The sequence below is a fragment of the Hipposideros armiger genome, unplaced genomic scaffold, assembly GCF_001890085.2.
Source record: "Hipposideros armiger isolate ML-2016 unplaced genomic scaffold, ASM189008v1 scaffold_124, whole genome shotgun sequence".
NCBI classification, from domain to species: Eukaryota; Metazoa; Chordata; class Mammalia; order Chiroptera; family Hipposideridae; genus Hipposideros; species Hipposideros armiger.
The window spans coordinates 2736468-2763100 of NW_017731474.1; the positions used below are offsets into that span (position 1 = coordinate 2736468).

Sequence of the window (26633 nt, forward strand, 5' to 3'; positions counted from 1 at the left end):
ATTCATAAGCCTGCCCTCATAAATACTTCTGCCAACCAGATACAGGGCAGCTATTATTCTTCCCATTTCATGGTTGTAGAAATGGAGTCCCAGATCACGTAGGGCTTTGCTTAGAGTCATGGTTCAGCTGGATTAGTAATTAAGAGAGTCAGCCTGGGATTTGGGACTCCACAGTTCTGTCATTCACAGTATTTTGCATGCTTTTCAGAATGTTTTGTCACTGGAGTCTGGATTCTCCCCTCACCTTTTCATAAGTGTCCCCCAGAACAAATCTTGAAACCAACCTTGTGACTTCCTTATTTTAATGAATGGTAGCACCATATCCAAGCTTTTCCACGTTGGAATCAGGGATTTCTTACTTCCTCTCCTTGTCCGGATCCATGGAGTCACAGTGGTTGCTGATTGTCCCTGTGTAGATGTGCCCTTCCTTTGCCCTCCCCATTGCTCCAGACTCGTGTTATGCAGGTACTGCTATACTGGCCTCTGAGTGATGGCAGGGTTTGCAGCCTTTGCCTTCTCTGTTCCCTTGTCTGGGCTTAAGGAGTCCAGGGTACACTTTGTATCTGCTCATATTGGGTCATGCTTTAGGGGCCCTTCTCTACCCCGGGAAATCCAGCCAGTACTCCCAACATGCCTCTGTGTTCTTCTCTGCTCTATTTACCCTTTACATAGGAGATCTTGTCCACTCTGCTAAGTAGATGAATCCCCTAATTTATTTCTATAGCCGGATGTTTCCTCTGGGGCCATTGTATGTAACTGTGAACTCACAGGTCCTTAAACTCAGCGTGTCCTAAAATGACATCCTCCTCCCACGCTTACCCATAATCTAGTGATCTCTATCTCAGGAAATGCCAGCAGCATCCACCCAATTTCTGGAGACAGAAATCCAGAGGCAGGTGATGATTGCCTTTCCCTCTCATTTGGTAGCCGCCCCACTCAATCATCTGGTCTCTTGGAATCTACAGCCATTCACTCCTGCATTTGTTTACTCCTCTCCAGCTATCTGATCCTGGTAAATTACTTAACCACCTTGCTCTTCCTTAGCTTTACCTGTAAAGTTGGGGACAAAATTAATCCTCTTAAAATTGTTCTGAGTTTATGTGAAATCTAGCACAGAAGAAGCTGTCTGTGAATTTTAGGAGGATGATGATGATGATGGGTACCCTTAGCCACCATGTTTAAGGTGAATGTCTCTCTGAGTGGTACCGTTGTCTCCTCACTGGTCTAACCTAGGGCGGGATGATGCCCGTACACGAGGCTCTTCTGGATCTGCTTCTTCAGCCTCAACTTGTGCTGCCACTGTTCCCACTGGTGCAGCCTGATCCTGTTGGGGATATTTTTGCCCCTTTCCCTGCCCTTCTTTATCTAGCAGGCTCACCTCACAATCTCATTACTCAGGGAAAGAGAGTCCCCTGTTAAGCATTTAAAAATATCCTGCATTTTGGTGTTATTTCTTTTTTCCAGTGTCTGCCTCATTTGCTAGACTATGGACTCTGTAAATCCTGTCTTCCCTACTCTTTTCTCAGACTATAATACAGTGCCTGACGGTGAAGTAGACAATTGTTGAAAACTGTGGAGTTAATATGGCTCACTTGTTGCTTTCTCCCCAAAGCTACTATAATGACTTCAGTCAGAAGGGGTTTCAGCCACCCTTACCCCTGCGTTTCTAGGGTTCCTCTGTCACATGGTGTCTGTTAGTGTGCTGTTTCCATTTGCTCTTCTGCACTAGATTGTAAACAAAAGGGCACAGATTAATTCGGCATTCACTGCTGTTTCTACCATAGCTGCTAGCTCAGGGTAGGAGTGAATGAATGAGCCAATGTATGAGAGCGTCTTGTTGAATTTCCCAAGTCTGTGGTACTATGGGAATTCATATTGTTTCTATTCTGAAATTATCTTTCATCCTCCATCTTTCCTCTTGTGGTATGTTTTGTGGTTATAAATCTCTTCTGTCCTTCCACAGCCACTCAAATATAATCAGTGCCAAGAAAGGGGGGTGGAGAGCTGAAATGCGCTGGAGTGTCTTAACCTCCTGTCTGGTATTTATCATAGCTTTCCTAGGAATTGTCCTTGATGGTCCTTGCTGCCTTGCAAATAAAGCCCAAGCTCTTTAGCGTGGCATTCAAGATGGTCCATAGCCTGACCCCTGTGAACCCTTCTGTTCGTGTTTTCCACTCTGGTTTTCATTGCATGCATCCTGTGCTCTAGCTTAATAGTTTTCAGTCCTACCTGTACATTAGAATCACCTGGGGAGCTTTAAAACAAAATCCTGACATGTGGGTTGTACCTTCAGAGAGTGAGTTCACTGGTCTGGGGTGAGGCCTGGGCATTGATATTTGTGAAAGATCCACTCGCAATGTGAGTGTAAAGCCAGGGCTGGAAACCATTGACTAGCTTAATGTTTCCCATGAAACATAATCTCCTCTAAGAGCTTTGAGAAGAAAGGTCTTATAGTCAAAGTCGTTTGATTAGTACTACGTTTTATGTGCTGCTTTCCAAAGATTTATAACTAACATAATCAAATGAGAGGCTCTGAGATGTCCAACAAGAAAGAATCCTGTTTAACTGTGTTTAAGCTCTGTGAGGTCATCTGATCAGGGAACTCATTATGTTTATAATACTTGTTAATAAATCTGAAAAACTTGGTATAGAACCTGCTTTGGGCAATGCTGCTTCCAGCCACACCTCAGCATTTAGTCACTTTTCTGTTTGCCCTTCCTTGATTTTATCTAAAGCATACCCACCCCCTGCCCCAGGCTTCTCTTAGATCCCCCATTTTATCTTCTTCATAGAATTTTTCAGTATCTGAAATTCATCTTTCTATACTTGTGTGTCTGCTTCTGTCTTCCACCCCTACGATGTGAACTCCATGACCGTAGAGACTTCTTGTCTCGTTCACCACGGTGTCCATTCAGCACCTAAAATAGGCCTGATAAATAAATACTAGGTGCTTAATAAATATTTGTTGAATGCACATGCTTTCGGTGTTTTAAAAATGTAGACGTGTTTAAATGTTTTAAACTGCCTGCACAATTTGAATAAAAGCTTGAAAGAAATTTAAAAATAACTAGGAATACAGGAGCAAAAATACAGATGACAGTAGATTCCTATACCTTTAATTTTCTCAACCTGCCTAGTAAAGTACTAAAAAAAAAGAAAGCAAGCAAAAGTAGATGTGAGTCTGATTGTAGAGAAAATGCTATTTTTCTGATTATAGAGAGCTTTCAGTCTGTGGTATGGGACTTCTTTCTCTTTTAATTTCTTAACCAGCTTGTAATAGGCAGCTTCTCCCAGTGTGTAGGGATTACACCTATGTGAGTCATTAAAAGAGTTTGAGTGAGGAATCAGTGAACAATAGTAGGTGTGTGTGTGTGTGTGTGTGTGTGTGTGTGTGTGTGTGTGTTGACGGGGGATGGTACACAGCACCAATGACCACATACATAAAATAAAAACAGGCAAAAAATTAGTAGATTCTAAGTAAAAACTTCTAATTATTAGACCCCTCCTGCACTGTGAGTATCCAAACAGGTTTCTTAGGGACGGTGGGGAGGAGCTTTGTGTATGCATCTGTACATACATAGGATCCCGTACATGTGGAGCTGTAGCAATTCCCGGACTTTGTTCGGAAGAGATTTGAATGGCCTATTCTCCCTATGATCCCTCACACTACAGCTGTGTCCATGGCTCCGCAAGCCTGCACTGACTGTCCAGGTGTTAAGCAGGGTTGATAAGTGTACAACGGTCGGCTTGTGTGGTCATGTGTATAATTTCTGTGACCACTACAACTCGAATGATCAGGAACTGCTCTTCTCCTTCCTGTGACACCAAGGATGCTGGTGCATGTCCAGGGCCTTTCCTTGGGCTGTTGGAATCATCCCACTGGCTGACTTGGGGGGAACCATTGTGGAGCTTTACCATAACTCAGCATACACGGAGCCCTTCTAGTGTGCTGTCTTAACAGTTACCCCAGTATCGTGGTTCAGGCCATAGCAGTCTGGTGTGAGTAATCTCAGGAAGGAGGTTGAGTGGCATTTCCTTTATCGTATTTGTAAAATAATCTTTTAAAACATATCTTGCAAAGGTTTCAGAATGGAAGCTTTAATCATTTACTGTCAGTCAGGAATTGCCCAGAGAGAATTTGCATTTCTTTTGGGGGGCCCACTGTGATTACTTACTATTCTTTTTGAGTAACTTTGTATCCTAAATGCCAGAAAAGATGTGTTGGGAAGGTAAAAAAAAACAAATCAGACTATAAGCAGGTCTTGCCTTAACTATTCCCAAACAATTTTAGCATGCTTACAAAAGATTTCAGAAGTTTCCAACCACCTAACCTGAACTGCAGTTTCTTCTATTCATTCAACAAATATTTTTGAGTGTCTTCTACATAGCAGGCACTGGGGCTACAGACAAAGATCTTTGCCCTCTCTGAGCCAACCTTCTTTGGAACCTTGCTATTCAGGGTTTGTGGTCTGTGGACCCACAGTGTCAGTGTCACCTTGGAGTTTATTAAAAGTGTAGACTCTCAGGCTCCACCCCAGGCTGGATTTCAACAAGATTCCCAAGTGATTAGTATGCACATAAAAGTTTGAGAAGGACTGCTCTAGTTCATGAAAACAAAAATATGTGAGCTAATTTCAGATGATTATGAATGCTGTGAAGAAAAGACTGTAATGGGCCAGAGTGACTGGGAAAGGGCATCATAGAGGATGGTGAGTGAAGATGCCCGTGGAGGTGTCCTGTGGGCTGAGACTGAAATGATGAGTAGAAATAGCCGTGGGAAGATCTGGGCAAGGCAGTTCCAGACGGAGGGATGCTCCTTCATCCTTGCCATGCTTTGTTCACTCCCATCTTTTTTGATGCTAGGGTCAGACTTGTGCTTCTCCTCTCCCACTTCGTGCTCTAGCCAGGCCAGGGCCCATGGATTCACTTGCCGGTAGACCTGGTTGGTAATGGAAGTGCTTGGGCAGTACGAGTGCAAACAGCAGCAGAGCAAAACTTTGGTTTTAATAAGAACTGGCTATTTATCAAAGTGGGAACATAATCTAAGGGAATGGAAGGGTATATTGGCAGTGATGTCTTCAGAGAGTTGAAATTTTATATAATTGGAGGAGGAAGGCCATGCTAGAATTGAAAGGACAAAAGGACAAAATGTTGACATTACACTTTTCCCTCCCATCTTTTTTCCATCTCGCCTTCCCCACTCCTGGTGGAGCTGAGTATAACCTTGATTATTTGAGAACTGAAGTGATTTGACTTTATAGGAGTAATAGGATGACAGGCACAATGATCATGATTCTCAACCTTGATAATATTGGGTTGTCAGAAAAGTCATGATGCATTTTTGCAACAAAAAAACAGAAAAATACATCATGACTTTTCCGACAACCCAATATATTACTCTTAACATTTGGAGCAGTATTGAAACACAGTAACTAGAGCCCAGAAGATGTAGGTAGGATAATAGGCAAATATCTGCAATTTCTCTTAAAGACCTAAAAAACTCAAGAGGTGAGAGAAAGGGGCACTTCTAATCATTGTGAAAATGCTTCGCTAAAATACCACTTCATCTTTGGGAACAGATTGGAAATTTCATGAAGTGGAGGTGTACTGAGATACCTCTGGGAAAGTACATTGCTCTGCATATTCCCACTGTAGCACCCAGATATCCTGTTAGGACAAACAAATGGAACTCTTCTGTGTGTGCAATTAGCTGAATGGCTGCTTACTGGGTACTTTATAGCTCACTTAGCATGCAGGAAAATAGCATAAACATGAGTTATTGCACAAAGCCGATTGACATTGCTTGAGGTATTAACGTCAGTAGAATCATAGCTTTCGTCTGACTCCTGCAGGGGCAGATAAAAAAAATGGCTGAACATTGGCACTTTCATACCATCCAGATATGGTGTCAAGGTAATAGTAGTTCAGCACTCTGTAGACAGTACCTCTTTCTCATTGGAGGAAGTGGGATGATAAGCTTTTTAAAAGTCTTAATACTTTGCAAAAGAAAGTCTTGGTAGTTTGAATCCATCCTTTATGGAACTGATAGATGTCCTATTAAATTGATTTTTAATATGTCATCACTTCATTTTATTGCTCTATTAAGCAATAGAAAATATTTTGTGCAAAATAAGCATCTGAACTAAAAAAAAACTTAGGCACCTGGTTTACCAACTTGCTAGCAATGCTGACAATACTTTTGAATTAAAACTCTAAGCCTTATTCCAATCTGGCTTTTTTTTTTTTTTAAACACATAAAATTAGTTCTTTCTGTTACATGTTCTTATCGTCTTTGTAAAGTTGAATTTTGATGACAAGATAAAAACTTAGCTGTCAGTTTAGAGAAATGGTACTACTTAAATATTGTTCCTTATGTTTAATCTGGATTTTTGTTAAGTTTGGAAGAATTTCTCATTAGTCCTCTGGCTTTTTAATTTAGGGGCAGGCAATATCAGTTCCAGAAGTTGTACTATATATCTCTTCAATTTTGGAACAGGTTGATGAACAAATCAAGATAATTTATTTTCTGATTGGATTAAAAATTAGTCTTGGTGCTGTAGTGGTAAAAGGAGGGTGAAGGAGAGGGTTGCAAGATTTATTTGTACTTATTCCAAAAAGAATTTCAGACAGAAGAAGATGGAATTTTACTTCACTTTTTAAAAAGTGTTTATGTTTAATGGGTGTTATGTTCTTGATAAACACGCAATAAAATAAATAGATTCATCTTTGAGAAAAGTTTTTGGCAAAGAAATTGCTGTAGAAAACAAATTAATCATGAAATGTTATTCAAGAATGTTTTTCTGAAACTATACTTGTTTGGTGGTTTTTTGTTTTGTTTTGTTTTGTTTTTTTCCAGTTGGCTGCTGAAATGGTTTTCTAATAATGTTTTGTTATTCTGTTTTATTTCAACACTACTATATAATAGAGTTGTTCCTATTTTAATGAGAGATTAAAGATCCCAAGAAATATTTTTTAAACCAACCATTGCTCTTGATACAGCTCTTTGGTTACTAAAATAAAGTCATCTGTACTTTCTCTCAAGTTTATTATGTGGTTAAAATAAAATTTGTTTAATTTTTTAAGGAAATCATATAGGAGGAAATAATCTAAATAAAAATTAGGTTTTATTATATTAAGACTATTAGAGGGGCTGTAATTCAATATAAGTATGCGCTTAACGAGTGTTTTGTCTTACTTAAATGACTAATATAATTTGTTATAAGTGATAAAGAAAATATGTTTTTGATATTGTGTGCTTGTATTTTGTTAGGTTTTTTATTTTTTTTAATCTAGTGATTGAATTGTGGCATTCTTTCCAGTGCATGGCATTGCTTTCCCATGATGCAAGGAAGTTAATAAATTTTCCAATGGTTCTTGAGTTGGAATGTGAAGCAAAAAGGGATAAAAGGTTCTTCTTGGTGTTTTTCTGTTTCATTACTAACTGGTCATACTAGTCTACTGGCCATCACCACTTTGGACTTAGCTTGTCAGCATTCATATGCTAGGTGTTGAGTGCATAGGCAAAGGGTTTTCATGGAATGCCTTTTTTTAGTTGACTTTTTTCTAAAATATTTTACTTAAACATCTTTTTATTGGTGATATCATTTTTATTGGTTCTTTTTATTGGAGGGTGACATAAAGGCGGAATATTGTAGAATGAGGAAGTAGAATAGTAGTGAGCTGAAGGTGAGAAGATATGTGTGTAACTTATTTTTTTTAATGAATATTTTGATGGATAGAGGAAGATGTACGACAAGTGTCAGAAACTGTTAATGTATTTGACAAACTGGCTACAGAAACAATCTTTGTTATATTTTGACACGAACAATTGTTCTTTTATTGGGGCCATGCATGCTATTTTGGCATATCATGAGCATTTGAAGACAATAGATAGCAGTGTCCATAAAGCATTGAATACCGTGATAGCATCTAGTAACCCTAACAGCAGTATTTCAGCATCTCTGCCTGTTTAAATGGGCTATCTGTGAATGTACTTGCTCAGGGATGCATGAGCCACATCACCTATAAATCTGATTGGAAGCTACAGTGCTGGCAAAGGCTGATGGATAGCAGATTAGAGCCCTGATTAACCATGTGATTCGAAGACTGGGAATATATTGTCTAAGCAAGATTCATCAGACGCAATCAGAATTTCAAGTGGTCAGATGAAATTCAAATATGTATTGTGGCTTTCCTCCCCTAGTGCTTTTCCTCCTAGGTTGCTATTTTCCCCCCTCTCTTTCCCCAAAGCTGAAAAATACTTCTTTGATGAATCTGCTCCTTACCCTAAAGCTGTCTGTCTGTTATTCATCAGAAAGCAGGTCGCAGTTCAGTGAGCAGAAGAAAAGATTTTAATAGAAGCTGTGCCAAGGGCTGTAATGCATCATTTTAGGGCCCTAATTACATTACAATGACAAATATCAATGGTGACAACAGCAATAACCTACATCCTTTAATGGCTGTGCTGGAAAAGGAGTTTGGGCTCCATGCCATTAGATTAGACTCAGTTTCAAAACATAGGCCATTAGAACTGTGTGTCCACAGTATTATTGGCTGATCACTGAAGCCCAGTGGAAAGGCCTGTAAATAAATGATGCCTCCCTAAAGCTGGGTCCTGTGGGACAAAAGAAGCAAAATTAGATGACCATGGAAGCAGCCAGTGTTTCCGAGGCAACTTTAGCTTTCAAAGTGAGGAATGACCTGCTTAATTTTATGAAATCACACACATCCCACCCCCTCTGCTGCCAATTAGCCTGACCATGAAAATCCATTGGCATGACAACTTAAAGAAATTAAGAAGTCTTTTAAACAAAAGGAGGCCCTTTGAAGAAAAAGTTTGGAAGGTTCCTGACTCCCCCCTTCTGTTACATATGTGTGTTAACATACATGAATCAATAAAACAACTTTTCTACACTTATTTTTAAGAAAACATAATAGATTTTTTTTTAATAGTTGCTTAGACTTAAAATAGCCTAGGTCCAAAGTTAAAGAAGCCACATCACTACATCTTGGTCTTTATTTTGCCAGCTGAGTAAGTTTCCTTAGAGCAGTTTTTATTGCCTAGATTATGTAGGGAAACTAAAGAACTCAGTTTTCTTATGTGCCCACACATTTTTCAACCCTCCTAGCAAGGGACTATTTTATTTATGTAAACAACATAATGAGGAAAATATGCTTGGCAGATGGTTCTAAGCATTAGAATCATCAGTTTGGTCTGCCCCAAAGTGTCTCATTATCTTTTATTCTCTCCCCTTCTACCTCTCTCTACAAAAAGCTTAACAGCCAAATGCCTTTGAGACGAGTGCTTTCTTTCAGTCTGGTGAATGCTATTCTATTTTCTCAGCTCACACTGGAATTTCACCCCATAACCACTGTGGTATGTTCGTCCAGGTGGAGAGTGGTTTTTGGTGATTCCCATTGCAGCTTTTCATGGTTTTTTAAGCATTCTTAAAGGCTAGCTAAATGCTCCATGGGGCCAGTGCAGTAAATTAAATCAGGTCAGCACAGTTGGGTCCTTATTCACTGCTGCCTGTTGGTGCTGGGTTTTTGTCCATCCCTTTAGGAATGCAGAACTGAAATAGAAAGCTTAGGTTTGAAACTTCATGGTGAATTTGTGTTTTCTCTTGGCTGGCAAAGTTTTTAAGGTGCTGGCATTTAAAAGATTGCATAGCTACAAAAAGTCAGAAGGGTTGCTGATGAAAGAAGGAAACCTAGATTGCACAAGTAGAATGCCGCTGTCATTCTGGTAATGACTTAGCAAGAAAAAGCATTTTTGTCCTTTTATAAAATGAGGAACTGACCCTGGATGGAATTTATTTTAAGAGTGTCTTGAGAATAGTGATTGCTTTATGTTTTCTGCCTCTCAACACTTCTCTCCTTTTGCCTACCCCATCATTAAAATAAAAGCTATTTTGTATGTATTTGTATAAAAACTATGTGTTTATATGTCCCATGCCAAAGTCTACAAGAAGCCATCTGATAGTACAAATTAAGATGAACATCGGTGAAGCTTTGGGCAGCATTTAAAAGAAAACATAGTGGTGTTTCCTTTCTTCCTTCCTTCTTTCCTTCCCCCCCACCCCCACTTCCCATCCATCCATCTTTCCTTCCACCTTACTATAACGTCCTATTGATGTAAAATATCTATACTTAGGAAAATTATTAGAGAACTATCTCTGTTATCTGACATTATTGGGACTTTCGCAGATCTATTGTACAATGATAACGTTCCCAAGGTTAGTCTCCATATACATACAAATTGCTTTCTGCTAAGTATATATAGGAAGATTTTAGCATGTCTTAAACCTCTGCACACAGAAAATCTTGGTGGGAAGCAATTGGAAATTTTTATGGTTGAAGAAAACATGCCATTCTCCAACAGCGTTTTGGAGTTGGTTGGGTGCTATTCTTTTGGGAGGTTGGGGACTTGATTCTAAAATCCCAGTGCCTGTGTTTAAAGCAAAGGCCACAGATGTAGAAATCCAGTGAGTACTGCTTGAGAGAAGTGGGGATATAGGGAAGAATGTATCTTTATTATCTAAATTCTAAAAACTCAAGGTTTTATGAAAAACCACATTAGACTGAACAAGGGTCCTGTTGAAGGCTTTTGAAAACTGATTTCCAGTCACGAAAATGAAATTTCTTTTTATGTTGTCCTGGTGCTAGAAGGTTGAATTTTTAAGATGAATTGTGGTTAATAAATTGTGCTATTAATGTGGCACTGTTGTCACTGCCTCCCTTTTAATGGGCTTGCTGATGAGAGTTTTCCTCTTCCTTAGGAAATATGCCAGCCAGAATATAAAGTGTGTTTTAATATCCTCCTGTTAATATTTCGGGAATTTGTAACCAGCTGACTGTTCTCTTCATTGCTGTCTTTTCCTTTTTTTTTTTTTTTTTTTTGCAGGCAGAGATTGTGAAGAGGCTGAATGCGATCTGTGCACAAGTCATTCCTTTCCTGTCCCAAGAGGTAAGGCAGTTGGTTTTGGGCACTGGGCTAGAAGGTGCCATTGTAGTGGTTTCTCAGAAAAGGGATTGTGGGGCTGTCTTTGGCCTTATTGGTCTCTTGGTGTTTATATTGCACATTTCTAAGATACAGTGTTCACACTCCAACTTCTATACCTTATTAACATTCAGTGGGATATAATTGTGTGTATATAATGGAATATTTTCTGAAGTGCAAAGTGAAATTCAGTTGTAAAAATATTTTGCTGTCATTGAACGATATAGCGTTGCTCAGGGTTATGACTGTTCATCTTAATGGCATCTAATAGAGTAGGCTGAAAAATTGTTCCCAAGACAAGAGCTTGTTCTACACTTGTGTCACTGGGCATTAAGAGTTGGTAGAAGACATATCAAATAGAAAGTGCTTTACATAATAAACTAAGTAACTCTTGGCTAGCTGCTCTTATAAAGTTACGTATTACCTGATGATGTCTTCATGTTGCCTGTGCATCTGGGAAGTGCCATGGAAGATGGACTCAGTGGACCCACTGCTCTGAGTACTTGGGACTTCGTGCATTGCCGAGGCCGAGTGTGCAGCTCCCTCGCTGCCTGTGAAACGTGTACACTGTCCGCAGATGCACGCGTGTTGGGATGAAGGCGTGCATATCTAGCACATGGTGGCCTCCATGCAGCTTTTATTTTTTTATTCTTTTTTTGCTGGCTTGCTTTTGGTAGTTACAGAGTTTAAGTGAGTGCACTGGAAAGGGATAATTTTTGCTTCTGGATTACTGAATCCCTCATTGCTCAGGAAAAGTCAGCTGTGGGAAGGAAGAAGGTAACTAATGGAGTATCTGCATGTCTTGTAGCCACAGTGCTTCATGTTGTGGGCTAGAAAGAAGGCACTGAGGCACTGCCTCCCTCCGCCCCTTTGGTTCTTCTAAGGAGGTTGTGTCACTGCTTTTCAGGAAAGCTTTTTATCACCTGCCTACCAGTGGGCACACGAGCTGCTGTTAGTGGGCAGCTGGTATTTAAGCATGCGTGTGTATTCTAGAGATGTGGGTTCCTGTGTGACTTCTTATTTGGCCTTATAAGTATATGACTTCGTATGTGACTTTTATTTGGTCTGAACTGGGTTAGACTTCAGTAACCATGGGTACCTTTCATCAGGGGCATATCCCACAGGGGCGCTCATATTCACAAGTTAATATCCTGAACTTGTATGCTGTTCTGGATCACAAACAACAAAGGATGAAAGGATGTATTGTCTTTCTCCTCCTTTAGCTCTGCCCACAAAACCACCACCCACTATCTCCCCATTTACCTATTGCTTCTACTTAAGATTTGCTTGTGACTAGATTAGTTGGAATGGTGAAGGAGAGTCAAAAGGCAAGTTTGCATTTTTTTAGGAAGCCTGGCTGCCCTTTGCCTCTTCCAGACCAGTGTGTGTTTCTTCTTCCTTGAAGCAGCTCTGTTTTATGGAGATGGAGAACGGGAAGGATGTGTAACCCACAGAACTATAACCAGGCCAAAATATAGCCCAAGGTAGAGGGGAACATTTGAATTACCCTGGGGGGGTGGGTAGTATTAGAATTTAGGCCTCTGCAGGCACAGACCCATATATAAAATCACCAGACACTTTCTTTCCATGGCATTGTTGCAGGATCTGTGGGGTTATGTTCAGAAGTGAAAGGAGGTCTTGGGGCAGATTTGCCAGTAGGTCGTTTTCCCATGTGAGTTAATATTGTTTGTGTGAGCAGGTCCTGTAGGAACAGAATGTGTAATGGTGGTGGTGTTGAGCAAGACTGGACTGGAATTAATTGGCTGAGAAAGTTGTACCCCGTTGAGGAAAGGCATGGGGAGATACTGGCAGCTCCTTTTCTGCTTTAGGCGGAAGGATAGGCATCATAATCTCACCACTTACTATGTACTTCCCCAATGCTTTTGATATTTCTTGGTTGAAATCCTTGGTTCTGGTGTAATGAATGACCTATGTCAGGATTTTCCAAATTGTGATCCTGTGTATCTTTCCTTCTACTTACTTTGGATTTAATCACCTCTTCTTTTTTTTAGTTTCTTAAGGTATGTTTATATCCTTTAATGTGTGGGCCACAGACATGTTTGTTCCTGTCCAATCCAGTCGTCTCTGATAATTTGTGTCTGAACATTGCTTGCCTTCTTTTCTCTTCTGGGCATTCTGTGAGCCTCAGACTCCTCACCTCCAACGTGAGGCCAGATGGACCGTGATCTGGAGGGAGAGGAGGAGGCGGGTTATTAGAGGAAGATGAATTCTATTTCCTGTCTCTTCAGAGGCATGGAAAATCACTCTTGCATGGCTGCAAGCATCACTCAGTGCCAGGACTGAAGGCTCTTAATCTGATCTTTTAACACCGGCTCTCTGTGTGACAGTCTCACTGCCAAAACGGCAGCTGTGGCATTAGAATTTATTTTAAAATGTTTTTATTTAAAAATTAAATGATCGTATTGAGAGAAAAGAAAAACATTCCCCGAAGACTAGTGCATCAGTTAAAGGATGCTGGTTGGAGGGATTTTTTTGGAATTTGACAGGAACAAGAGGTGAATTTACATGTATCTAAATGGGTTCTATTTGTAATTTAGCCCCTCTGCACTGATTAATGTATCTGCTTAATGTTGCTTGTGTCTAGTATACACATTTTCTAAAATTAAAAAAAAAATGTAGTCCTGAATGACATCTATTACACTTGGTTTTAACTGCAAGTTAAAATAAGAAATAAGTTGTATAATTCTAGCTCAAAAGTACTTGAAGTGTATGTATGTAACAATCACAAAAAAGTATTTTTCTATTAGATTTCACTAACATTTAAAAAAAAATACACCAATATATATTTTAATGATGTGCTTGCTGTACTCACACATCACTTCCCAAGTCCCAGGCTTTCGACAAAATTATTGCCAATAAAATAACTATCACTTATAGTTTTAAATTTTTGTAGGATCCCTAATACCAGAATTTAGAGAAACCTTATGAGTGAGTTCTCACCTGTCTATAAAGCTTTATTTTTCCTCCCCTTTCTTTTGGCTTTTAGGAATGGGTAAAAGACTGATCTATATTCTGCTGTCCTCAAATTTTTTCATTAAAAGGCAAATTTCAAAGTAGTAAGTGGGAAGCTCTTCTCTATCTGACTTTGGGTTTCATTTGCAGAGAAGGGAACTGTAAATAATCAACTCCCCGTTGGCATTTCCATAAGTGAGAGATGCCAGGATGATAACAGTTGGATCTTGGTCGAGTCTTGGCCTCCCTTTTACAAATTAGTGGCTTACTGCAACCGAGTTAAGCTGGGTGACCTCTGGCAAGTGATTTGCCTCTCTAAGCCTCAGTTTCCTCATCTGTACGGGGAGGTTAATAATAGCATGGAATGCACACGATCACTTTGAAGATTACTTGGGATTATACACATGCAGTTTAGCACATAGTAAGCATCTCCTGATGTTGACTAGCAGTAGTACTAGCTGTAGCAGCTGTGAAGCTCTTAATTTCCTTGTGAGAGGACTTGGAGTCAGCCCTTTCTCCTCTTTTTTAGTCATTGCTTTTTTGGAAGATTGAGAGTTGCTTATCTTTCTCATGTCCTGGTACAGGGAAAAAATGTAAATGAAATCTGAACCTAGGGCTGATACCAGCTGAAAGTCTCAGTGAGGCATTAGGTAGCTCCAAAGTGATTCTATTCTAGCTCCAAAAATTAGTTTTCCCATTTAGCAAATACCTGTCTCTCCCCAACCAGCAAGGAAAGATCTATAAAATGACAGTTTTCCAAGGTGCTCAACCTGTAGCGCCCACCTTAGAAGGAGCACTGGTTTTGGATAAAGCCTGTGTTTTAACCACAAAGTTACCTGGAAAAGCAAACTTCTCAGCCCTGGTGGGGACTGGCTGTTTTCAAAATATACCTGGTGTTGGTTAGCTGAAGTTAGTTGTTTGTACAAGTAGTTTATGGACAGACTTTTTTTCCTCAGCGATTTCAGGATATAGCTTTTGTAAGCCTCTAGTTAGACCTTATGGGCCCTCAGGAAAATGGAAGGATGCCAGTAAGTATGACTTGCCTCCAGTACCCTCCTCTTCCTCTTCCAAGAACATACCCTTAAGGAGATTCTAATGTAGATTGAAAACTATGTCACTTCTTATACCCTAGCAGCACGGTGCAGTGTTTCTGCTAATTTGAAATCAGACCATCTCTGCCTCTTTACTGGCTTCATGTTGGGAAAGTTGATCTATCTGAGTCTTAATAGCCCTATAGAACTGAGAATAACCCCATCTTTATAATGTGTATTATATGAACTAAATTATAAAGCACTTGGGATAATAAATGCCAGTTTTGTTTTCCTTTTCCTGGGAAATGGATTCTAGTCCAGCTTATTTTGGGCCCCAAGACATTTGGAGAGGAAGGACTTAGTAAAAACTGGGAAGAGTTCAAGGTAATATTTCAGAGTGCACTGACGGGCAGTCTTCCTGTGAAGTGAGTTAGGCTCTGCAGCTCCAGGGGCTGCTTCCAGCAGCGGGCAGTTCGTTCCACAACAGATAATCTTTCAGAAGGAAGGGAGTACTTTATATTTTTGGCAAACCAGTAAGTATTGTCTGAACCTGTTAGATTAAGCATTAAATATTGGGCACTAGCTGAGGGCCTGATTTGGAGGACAGTTGTGTTTTTTGTACTCTTAATTCTCTGGATTTAAAATAGTTTATTTTTGAGATAGGTAGGGTATATTTCATGGTGATCAGCAAGGTGTCCCTAAGACTTTTGAGAACTTCAAAACCCCTAATAGGCTGTAGGTGGAAATTTATTACGTTATAGTTGAAAATCTTTTTTGCTCCAGGGTACAGTTGTATTTTTCAGAAACTTGTTTCTCTCTAACAAGGAGCAGAGTTCATTGGAAGTGTTATGTGACCGGCAGTGTGATAAGGCCTGAGGTCAGGCAGACTTGGGACCAAATCCTGGACCAAGCCACTTGGTTCCTTTATTGTGTTGGGCAGCATACTTCACTTTTCTGTGCTGCAGTTTCCTCATCCATATCATGGGAAACCCGCACTGCATACCTGCACTATAGGGTTATTACATGAGAATTTGTGACGATGTAAAGAACCTAGCTGTATGTTTGGCTGCTGTAACAGATCAAAGGAGCCGTGGTTTAGTCAAGATAAAAGCTCGTTTGTCTCTCACAGAACAGTTTGCATAGAAGCAGCTGTAGCTAACTTTGTGATTCCATGATGCTGTGAACTCATGTTCCTCTGGCATTGATATTCATCATCCCTAGCACCGTCATTCCTACCCCCAGCCAGCAGAAAGGAGAAAGAGGCCATGTGCTTTTTTGTAAAGGGCATGCTGTTGGAAGATGTTCATATGTTTGCTCACTTTGCAGTGTCCAATGCCTACTAGTTACCTGCCCACAGCTAGCTGCAGGGGACACTTGGAAATGTAGTCTTAGTCGAGTGGCCATTATGCTCACCTAAACCTCATATTAATGTAAGAAGAGTGATGATATCAGGGGACGCCTACCAATTTCTTCTAGGCAGAGCTCTGCATAAAATAAAAATAGTGGCCATTATTATTATTATTGCCAGTGTTGATTTGAAGGGAACTCATATTGAACCAGTGGTGTGGCTTTATATGACAAACTCTAGCTCCAACTGTATAATCACAACTCGTATTTTAATTCTTCACATAAAATATAAAATAATGCATAGTTCTTGTTATGGAAGTCTCCTCCAAGCCCTGAATTATAAGGAAAAGAACACCTATCAGTTATTGTTTATCATTCATACATTCACGGGGGGTGGAAAGGAAGCCATGTGAACAGTTATGGATCCTGTGGGCTGTCTAGGTCTCGATGCACAGCTTATGTTTAGGCCTGTATTTTAAAAAGTACAAAGATTCTTGAAGACACCTCTCAATTGAAGGATGGGATATAGCAGGTCACACATAGACCTACCCTATTTTGTAGTAGATTTGTTGGAGGAAAAATGCTACTTGAAGCTGGAAAAGTGATTGTTAAGGAAATCTCTTATGAGAGGAACATTTTCTAAGCCTTAATTTAGTCCTTTTCCCCTCACCTGTCTCAGACATATTCTTGTGATATATATTGTCCTTGGTCAGGAGAAAATGGGATAAAAAATTTTGACCATCTCTCTCCTCCAGAAATCATGGAAGACATATTGGGTAAGTCACTGTTTGGTGGAGTTTTAAGTCATCTGAAAAATTAGCCTAGGTTAATGGTTCTGCACACCAGACTTGACCCATTTTAATGTCTTGGGCTGCACTTATTTCCCGACCACAGCCTGAAGTAACCTGAAATGTGTGTAGCTTACTGGAGAGAGTGAGAGAACATAAAGAACACTGGTTCCTAATTCCCATTTGTTAAATCCCTGGTCATCATTACCTTTGGAGAACTGGCATTCATCTTACCCTTGTTTTCAGGAGACTGTTATAACTTGCTTCAGTGCTAAGGAAGATGGATGTACCCCTCCTCCCCCACTCCTCTGTACTTCCATGACTAAGTTTTCTTGTTCCTTGATAAGTACTTAAGAGGAAGCAAGGCTGCTTAGAGGCTGGTGGAGAAGCCCGGTATGTAGACTGGTCTTCCCAGAGTCCTGGCGGAGTCCTGGTGGAGCCCATCTTAGAGGCCTGGGTTCATTAGTGAGCAGCTGTTTTTATTTGCATCTGTATATATTGATTTAACAAATGAAATGAATTAAAATCATTCTTTTGACCACCTTTTAACAGTAGTTCTTTGATCATTAGAAGTTTTAGAGCAGTGGTTGTTCTCAACCTTCCTAATGCCGTGACCCCTTAATACAGTTCCTCATGTTGTGGTGACCCCCAACCAAAAAATTATTTTCGTTGCTACTCTATAACTGTAATTTTGCTACTGTTATGAATCGTAATGTAAAATATCTTTTTGTTTTCCGATGGTCTTAGGCGACCCCTGTGAAAGGGTCGTTCCACCCCGAAAGGGGTCGCAACCCACAGGTTGAGAACCGCTGTTTTAAATTTTAAGCCTTCTACTTTTATACTTATTTACCTAGGAATAAGAACATTCTAACTTGAATGCTTGCTGGTGCAAATTTAAACTCAAAACTTGGTTTTTAATGCCCTGTTAGCTTTTCTAATGAGTAGTAAGTATGAAGTAGTTAGTGTTTTTCTTCAGAATTCTGTAGATTTATTTGGGTGTTCAACATTACATTTAAATGGTAGAAAAATAATACACATTACATAATTGTGATAATATGCATTTACATAAATTCTAATTCCAATAGGCTAGAATAGCGAGTCAAATCAAATGATACATGAATTTCTATTTTGGACATGGCATTAATTTGGTCCTTTGGACGGAAAATATACCCTTTCTACATTATGAAATATGGGTATATCTCAAATGCTTTTTATTTGGCACCTGGGTTAATATAGTACTGAATTACTCTGAACCACATTTTGCATGCATAGAATAATTGTAAAATGGAAGTTGAAAAATGTGATCAGTCATTTTCATATTATGCCTCAGGGAGGAAATGAACAAAATACAGTGGTTACATGCACTGGTGGCAGTGTTCGCGCCTCGTAATGGCACCAGGTTAACTTGTGTTATTGCTTGTTAACTTTGTAAGGAGTCAATGGCTTGTGATAACATGGTTTGATGTAGGAGAGCTTGGCTGAAATCACCAGCGATCCCCTGATAAGTGTGCAGTGACACCTGGAAGACCATCTTCAGAGATCTCATTAAATGTCAGCAGTCTTCACAGGACACACCTGCCTCCTGATTCTCACATTGGATAGCCTTTCATTTAAAATACCTTTTTTCCCCCCTCACAATACTGAATGAGGCTTCAGAAGAGTAATCCTGTCTCGTGTTCCATGGTTGACTAATTGGCTTGTTCTACATGATTATACGTTTTGGTGACAACTGGATGTTTGGTGAGATCCTTATGATGGCATTATGGACTGCTTGCCCTCAGCCAGTGAAAGGTGATTCTCAGGAGGGGGGTGTTTTTTCCTGCAGGTGTAAATGTGGGCCTCCTTCCAAAAGCAGCAATGCCAACCCTAAATATATGTGTCTAAAACAATTAACATGCATTTGAGAAACTGACTCATTTCTTTGATTTTCAGTTAGGTGTAGTGATTAGCTTATTATTGGAGCTAAGCTTTAAAATACTTTAAATAGGGCTGCATTGTCTAATACAGTAGCCATTGCCACATGTGGCTATTTAAATTTAAATTAAATAAGGTTAAAATTTTAGTTTCACAGTCATAGTAGCCACATTTTAAGTGCTCAGTGTCCACCCATATATGGCTGGCTAGTAGCTATCATGTTATTAGCACAGATCTAGAACATTTCCAACATTGCAGAAAGTTCTGTTGGGAAGCATGGACTTGCAGAGCTTATTGGCCATATCTGTAAAGAATTCCCTGTCCCCCATATGAGTGAGAATGGAGAAAGTAAGGCCAAGCCCAAATCCCAAAGTGTGTGCCTAAGAGCTTTAAGCCCATGTTCCATAGCGAAAATTGTTTGGAAAGCCTTGTGTAAGTCTTCACTCACGCAAGATTTGAAGCTCAGAGAAGACCTGCAGTTTACCAGGTATTAGCTAAATTAAATCTGGTGGGTTTTTTGTTTGTTTTGTTAATAGCTGTTTTCTTATGGAAGTAACATTTATTGGAATACCATTTAGGAAAGAAAGGCTGATATGAGGAGTTTGGGTTAAATTTAAAGCTTATTTGTGTCAATAAACTTAGCAGAGTTGCTGAAAAAAGGCTCAGTAGGGTTTTAGCCTGACTTACTAGACACTGTCACTCAGATTTGATTTGCTCAGCTGGACCTGGAATATTGTGTTTAATTACATTGAGCACGACCAGAGAAGTAGCCAGAAGGATGAGTAGTCTAGAGCCAGTGACCTGGAGATACTCAACCTGGAATAGACAAAATTGAAAACATGCATTATACCATTTTAAAATACTTGAAGGGCACTCCAATGTAGGAGAATATAGAGGAAAAACTGGGTCCACTTGGAAGAAGTTATCGACCTAGATTTCTGCTCATTATCCCTGAATGGAAAAAGCTTATCCATGAAGTAATGAGTTCCCTTTCAGAGGATGTGATGAAGCAGAGGCTGACTGACCGACTACTCTTTAGGGTATGAGAAAAGAGATTCATCTGTAGGATATACTAATGGTCTTTGGCCTATGGTGGGTACTGCAGTACCACCATCCCAATCTCCTTAGCTGGGCAGCATTTAGAAATCTGTAGGCAGTTGGAAATTTGGAGAGTCTTTTGTTGGTTGGTTGTTGTTACAGTGCTTGCAGACTACTGGAATCTGGGTCCCATGATTTCCAGAAGTTCTTTCTAGTTCTGAGTGGCTTTTTTTTGTGCATGTGGCTAGTGATTCCTATTAGCAGCAAGGGTATTTGGTCCAAATTCAAGCCTAAGTATATTTCACCGTGGAATATTACATTAGCACTCGACCCGTTCTTCCTCCTAACTGGTTTACTTCTCTGCCATCCAGCTTCTTACTGTTCCCAGGTCCATCTTACTAAAATGAGAGAAACTGATAGCACTCAGCTGCTTAAACATTTTTAATAAAAAATGTCTTACTGGGGTGAAGCCCAACTTCTTTGCATGTTGTGTGAAGCCCTGCTATTTGGCCTCCTCCTGCCTTACACATCTCCCACTAGTATGTGGTTCTATAGAATATATCTACACCGTACTTAAATTACTTAATGCACGTGCCTTTGTTCTTTCTTTGAATACCTCTTCCGCTTTAAAGAGTTTGGTATGTGCATCTTGCCATTCCCAGGAAGGCCCTCAAAATCTAGCATGCGTTGTCTCTCCCAACTTGTTTCCTGTCTTATACTTCTCCAGCCACACATTCTTTCTCTTCCTTCACAGACAAGCTTTCTCCTTCAGGGACCTTACCCAGGTTGTCCCCTCTGCCTTGAATTCTTTTCTCCTTGTTCTTCATCCACAGAACTACAAATCCTTCAGGTCTCAGCTTTTGGGTCAGCTTCCCTAGGGTATCTTCCCCTAGCCCTGAGATTCCATTAGGTATTTCCCTGATAAGTGATTTCCTAGCATCCTGTAATTTTCTTCATGCAGATTATCCTCCAGTTGTAATTACAGAGCCTCTTGAGTGTTATTCACAGAATGTCTGGTTCATTACGCTCATCTCAGTTCCTGCTACAGTGCCTGGTACATAGTAGGTGCTGAACGAACAAGTGAATGAATGAGTGAGAGAACGATGCCCCAGGAAATGTGCTTTTGTTATTTCTTTCCATAACCTCCCTTAGTATTTTATATCCTACATTCCTGTATGCCTGGGAGTTCCAAGAGGAATGGGGCCATTATCTCTTGCTCACTTTTTCATTTCCACATGTCAGGAGCACCATGTTGTTCGTTATAAGAATCCTTCATTTTACATCTCTGCATTACTACCCTTCACTATCCCTATCAGTAAGCGGAGGTATTAAAAACAATTCTAATTTGTAGGTTTTTTTTTTTTAATTATTACTATTTTTATTAGAAGAACCACATCTATTGGCATGACAGGTATTGCCATTATAACCTCCTTTGAGACATATATGTTAAACACCTATTGTACACATATTTGTGTTTTGTTAGGTCTGTTTCTCAGCAGGCTTTTTTGGACTTACAAGCTTATATTGTGTATATTTTCAATACTTTTCCTGAACAAATACACAAAAAAAATTATGAAAGTGAGTAGGCAAGTGACTTAATGTATAGAATTTCATTTTATTGACTTTTTTCCAACCATGCTTGCATTCCTTAAATCACAGTATTTTGAGATATAATTTAGATGACATAAAATTCACTCATTTTAAGTGTACAATTCAAGATTTTCAGTAAATTTATAGACTTGTATAACTATAACCACAACGTAGGGTTTTTAAAAAAGGATTCTTTAAAAATGATAAATCACAGTTTTTTAAAGAATAAATAATTGGGCTTTTTCCCCCCTCCCAAATCCTAGCTAGAAGGCCCGTGTCTCACCTTTGGTTTATTAAAGTATTCTTAGTGGCATTTTATTTGGTGGTGCTGGTGGAAAGTTCAAACCAGGAGTTTGTAATCTGAGTGAGCAGTTTAAACAGTAAGAGAGGCCCTATAGGAATGTTAACTTCTGCAGAGTGACTGGATCTAGAGTGGCTGTCACCACTTGCGGTGAGGTGGCAGAGGGGATAAGCAGGAAGTGAGAGCGGAAATGAGATGTAGGGTGGAGTGGGAGGCCAGGAACAGATGGAGAAGGGGAAGAAAAGGGGAAGAGATGGCATAATGAGAAATCTATCATGTTTCTAAGAAGATGTGAAAAACTTGCTGTGTTTTCTGAATCAGAGTTTGTTGGAATTTGAAAACGGGGGGGGGGGGGGGGCGGGGGGAGCCTGCTTTGGGTCAGTTTATGTTGAGAGTACTTTGGGCTGCTGCTTCTTCGTGTTTGTGTTTTTTTCTTTTCGTTTATCCCTCCTCTGAGTTTCAGTTTTCACACCTTACCTGGTGAATGCTTCTTGAGTCTGTGGTATTTTACTGTGTGGCTGAGTGAACTCAGGGTGTTTTTGGTGCTTTCAGAGCACACAGGGGAGGAGGCATTTTTTGCCTTAGGGACCTTCTGTTCAAAATGTCCATGAACAACAGATGATTCACTGTTGTAAGCAGAAATCGGGAAGTAAAATCCTGAACTGCAGGTGAAGTTCAGATGTGGCATAACATGACCATTGCAATGAGAGAAAAGCAAGGAGCTGAATCACGACTTCCATTGTCATTTTAGATTTTTAACAAAACTTGCTGTAGGAACATCAGATGTCAGTTTTATGGTCCACTGGTCCCAAATCCTATCAGATTTCTGGTTTTCTCAATAAATCCACTTGATTTTAAGGCCGAGCCAGAAAGGTTATCCCCACTGCCTAAGGCATGTTTGCCGATCTTGGCAGTTGGACTCCAGTTTATAAAGCAAGAGTTGATTGATCTTCATGGTAGAAAGGCCCTAACTAGATGTATTTTCTGCATCTATGTCTCATGAAACTGTTCTTGGAATACTTAATGTAAAGTAGAGGATATTTCAATAATATGGACACTATACAGAAATGGTGCAGAGTAAGAGTTTAAAAGCTTTTATTGAATGAGTGGATGCCTGAGGAGAGAGAATCAATGATATACATGTTGGATGTGGAGAATGAATGATATAATTGTACATGTTGGATATGTGTACATGCGGTCCTTTGGCTTTCAATTTTTTGGAAGTTTTGAGCAGCCATTGTTGAAAGTAAAAGGTGAAAAATTCCATAAAAATTTTTGTCCATAGACTCACTTTGGGTATTAGATAAATTCCAGAGTTGTCCTACGTGTTGTGTTTTTCTCTGCTTTACAAGTACTGCCATTTTTCATAACTGTATTGCCTTAAATGTAAACATGAGCTCTGTAATTGGCACATGGTAGGTGCTCAGTAAACGTAAACGGTCAGGTTGGCTTTAAGGGAAAACTACTATTACTGGTCATTTTGTTGACTGGGCCTCTGTATTCCTTCTAGTGGTTTCATAAATCTTTAAGATTTTTACATTCTTCAGAGAAAGAGGGAAATGAATCATTTCACTTTGGCAAAGATTTTATTAAAGAGTAAGAGAATGAACAGATATCTATGAAGACTTTGGGATTGCTTCTTAAGTCCTTGTTTCGAAACTCGTACAATTAAAAAAATCAGAAGTATATTTAATGTTTAGAGTTTATTAAAAACTTCAAATACAGTGATATGTTATTTGACATTTTTTTTTCCATTAGTTGTAGGCATAAAATACTCATTTTTGTTAGGAATTCAAGGGCGAAAACACTACATGGAGATAACTTAAAGCCATTTCCTTTCCCACATCACCTCCCCCACTATCCCTACCCAGCTGGGAGGTGAAAATGGTGGTCACCCTAGTTAATCTAAACAACTATTTGAGCCTTTTGGAATGTAGTACCAGGTAGCTCAAGTGGAATTTCATGTTTAACTGATGGCTTAGCTCTTTGTATACATTACATAGTTACGATAGCAGAGTGCCTGTTTCAAGGCATAGTTCCTTTGGTTCTTCATTCACTAAACCTAGTTGAAAGAAGTCCAAAAGAGACCCGTTTTAGACCAAATTTTAGTCTGTGAGATACTAAAGTGTTCAAGTGTATTTAGTTGGGAATAATACCAACATTTTGAGGGGCACTTCTATATGTCCAAATGTGAGTGCCGCCATGTGGAGACTCTGTGCTTTATAATTTTTCTAACATTACAAAAATTACTAATGGTAGTTCTTGCTCATTCTCTTTAGAACTGAGACATGGATAAAGGGATTTTCCTATACTGCCTATCCTAGTTTTTCCCAAGGAAAAATAACTTAAACTTCTAGGTTTTTAGTTTTTCTGTTGCATTTGAAGAAATACCAGAAGACCTTAAACTTGACTGCTAGCAAGAGTTGTACATTTTTAATCTTAAATATGCAGCCCTTCATAACAGGAATTCAAATATGAACATAGCTCACATTTTCAGAAGAAACATAAACACTTAACTCTGTATGTCCTTCTAGTGTTTAACATCAGAAGAAATGTTAAAAATAAGTATATCTAGGAAATATTTTCAAAATTTTTGTGGAGATGGCAGAGAAATGGAGGTAAAAAGAAAACAGGTGAAATGGGTTGTGTTACTTTGTTTGTTAGTATTAGTGGGAAGATGTTGAGTCAAAGTGCACTCCTGACATGAAACTAAAATTTAAGCTGCTTCTACCAGTTGTAAGGGAGCATCCTTCATGGGGACGCAGTTGGATGCCCAGTCACTTCTCAGCAGCATAGACCCAAATATACCCTTAGACATTCAGTCATCCACCCCCGGGGGCTTTTCTTTGAAATATGGAGACCCCTCAATCCTGTTTTGCATGTAATTGAAGTTAGAGGACATGTTAGGAAAAGCAGTTCTTGACCGACTAGAAACAAATAATTGTATTCTGTTTCTGATCTTCATTTATAGCACCAGCAACAAGTGGTGCAGGCTGTGGAACGGGCCAAGCAGGTGACCATGGCAGAACTGAACGCCATCATTGGGGTACGTGGCCTTTCCATTTTAGCTCTGCGATCTTGGTGTTTGTCATCAGCTCTCTCACTCTCTCTCTTTAAATTTTATTCCATCAAAAGGGCAAAAGGCAGTAGAGCACCACAAAATGAAATTAAGCCCTTTGCCTTTAATCCCATGTGAAATTTGATGGCTACTTCAGAAACTTTGGATCACATTCTCACCAATTCAAGTTGACATGCTCCTGAAAACTCTCCCCTGCTGAGACTGGATAGTTTTCATAATTTCTTTTGTTTGCAATCAGCTTCTGTTGCTAACCTGTGCCAGAAAAAAGATACAGATTGCCCTATGTTAAAATGACCTGATTTCTTTTATCTTTCCTCAGATACAGAGTATCTTAATGTCATTTTTAGTAAAACAAAATGTACATTTTCACATCTCCCTGCTACTCTTCCTCCCCTGTGATGAGTGATTTTATGGGCTAGTGTCTATTTGCAGTGGAAAGAACAGATGAACTACACTTTTTTGAAAAACCAGTGGCCCAGTTAGAAAATCCTTCTTGGTGGTAGTAGCATTAATGTTGCATAGAGATCCTGCTGGAATTCATGGGTTTGGACAGTCATTCCAACTCCACATATATTTTTGTTCTCCCAGATTAAGGCAACAAGTAATAAAATAAGGTGCTAAAAAACTTAAAAATAAAAGCAAGAAATCTTAGGTGAAAAGAGCACAATATTCACATCTCTATACAGCTGGTAACAAGCAGTTAGGTTATTGTGATGACGACACTACAACTGTATTTGCCTCTTTCTGCCTCCTCCCAAATACTTACTTTTGTGTATAGATTATACACACAAGTCTTTTCTCTTTTTTTCCCCTCAGTGTATCAAACACACTTTGAAATGCTAATTATTCCATTTACTTTCATTAAAATTCAAATTGCTGAGTGAAGATGCATATAAGGGTCGCCTGATAATCAATCTGAAGTGAAGATATTGCTTCAGTTATGCCTCTGTCTTCTAACAAGGAAATCAGAACTTGGGGATGACTGCCGATGGGGGTGGAGCAAGAGCCTGATTGTAGCTTGTTTCTTAATGGGTTATTTTGAGCTCTATTTTGTGTCCGTCTGACCACAAGAAAAGACTGGTAGTAAATTAGAAGACATAACAAATGGGAAGGAGTAACCTTTATTTCTTCAGAAGTGCCCCTTGGAAAGAAGAGACTGAATCAGAACAAGCCACGTAGACTCATCTGTCATACATTTTCTCTGCTCTGAGGGTAGGGGAAAGACGAGAGATGAATACATTTCACAATTAGTGTTTATTTCCTAAAATTCCAGAAAATAGCAGTATATCGAAAATTTTAAAACGTTGAGAAAGCTGTAATTGTAAAGTTAGTGTATATGTATAATACCATCTGTGTTTGCTTGAAACATGTTGTATTCACCTTGGCATGTATTTTGGTTACCACACCTCCCAAGGCCACTGGGGATAGAACCTACATTTGTCAGGCACTGCACTGTCTGCTGTTGGAGAGAAAATAGATGCAGTGAGGACTGATAAGAGCTTGCAGGATCATTTCTGGCTTAGTGTTTATTGTTTGTATGAAGTGCTAAAATACAGGTAGCCATCTGACCTTA

At 39.5% G+C, this 26633-nt stretch overlaps 1 protein-coding gene across 3 annotated transcripts in view; it reads left to right on the forward strand.

Annotated features, from left to right (window-relative positions):
* TLE4 (TLE family member 4, transcriptional corepressor) overlaps window positions 1-26633 on the forward strand; it is a 141552-nt gene that overhangs the window by 21651 nt on the left and 93268 nt on the right. For 2 of the 3 annotated variants that reach the window (XM_019648301.1, XM_019648302.1), the window contains exons 5-6: window positions 10904-10966; window positions 24953-25027. In XM_019648301.1, coding sequence (XP_019503846.1) covers window positions 10904-10966; window positions 24953-25027 — 138 coding nt within the window. The remainder of the gene's footprint in view (window positions 1-10903; window positions 10967-24952; window positions 25028-26633) is intronic. The other variant, XM_019648303.1, reaches the window with a different exon arrangement.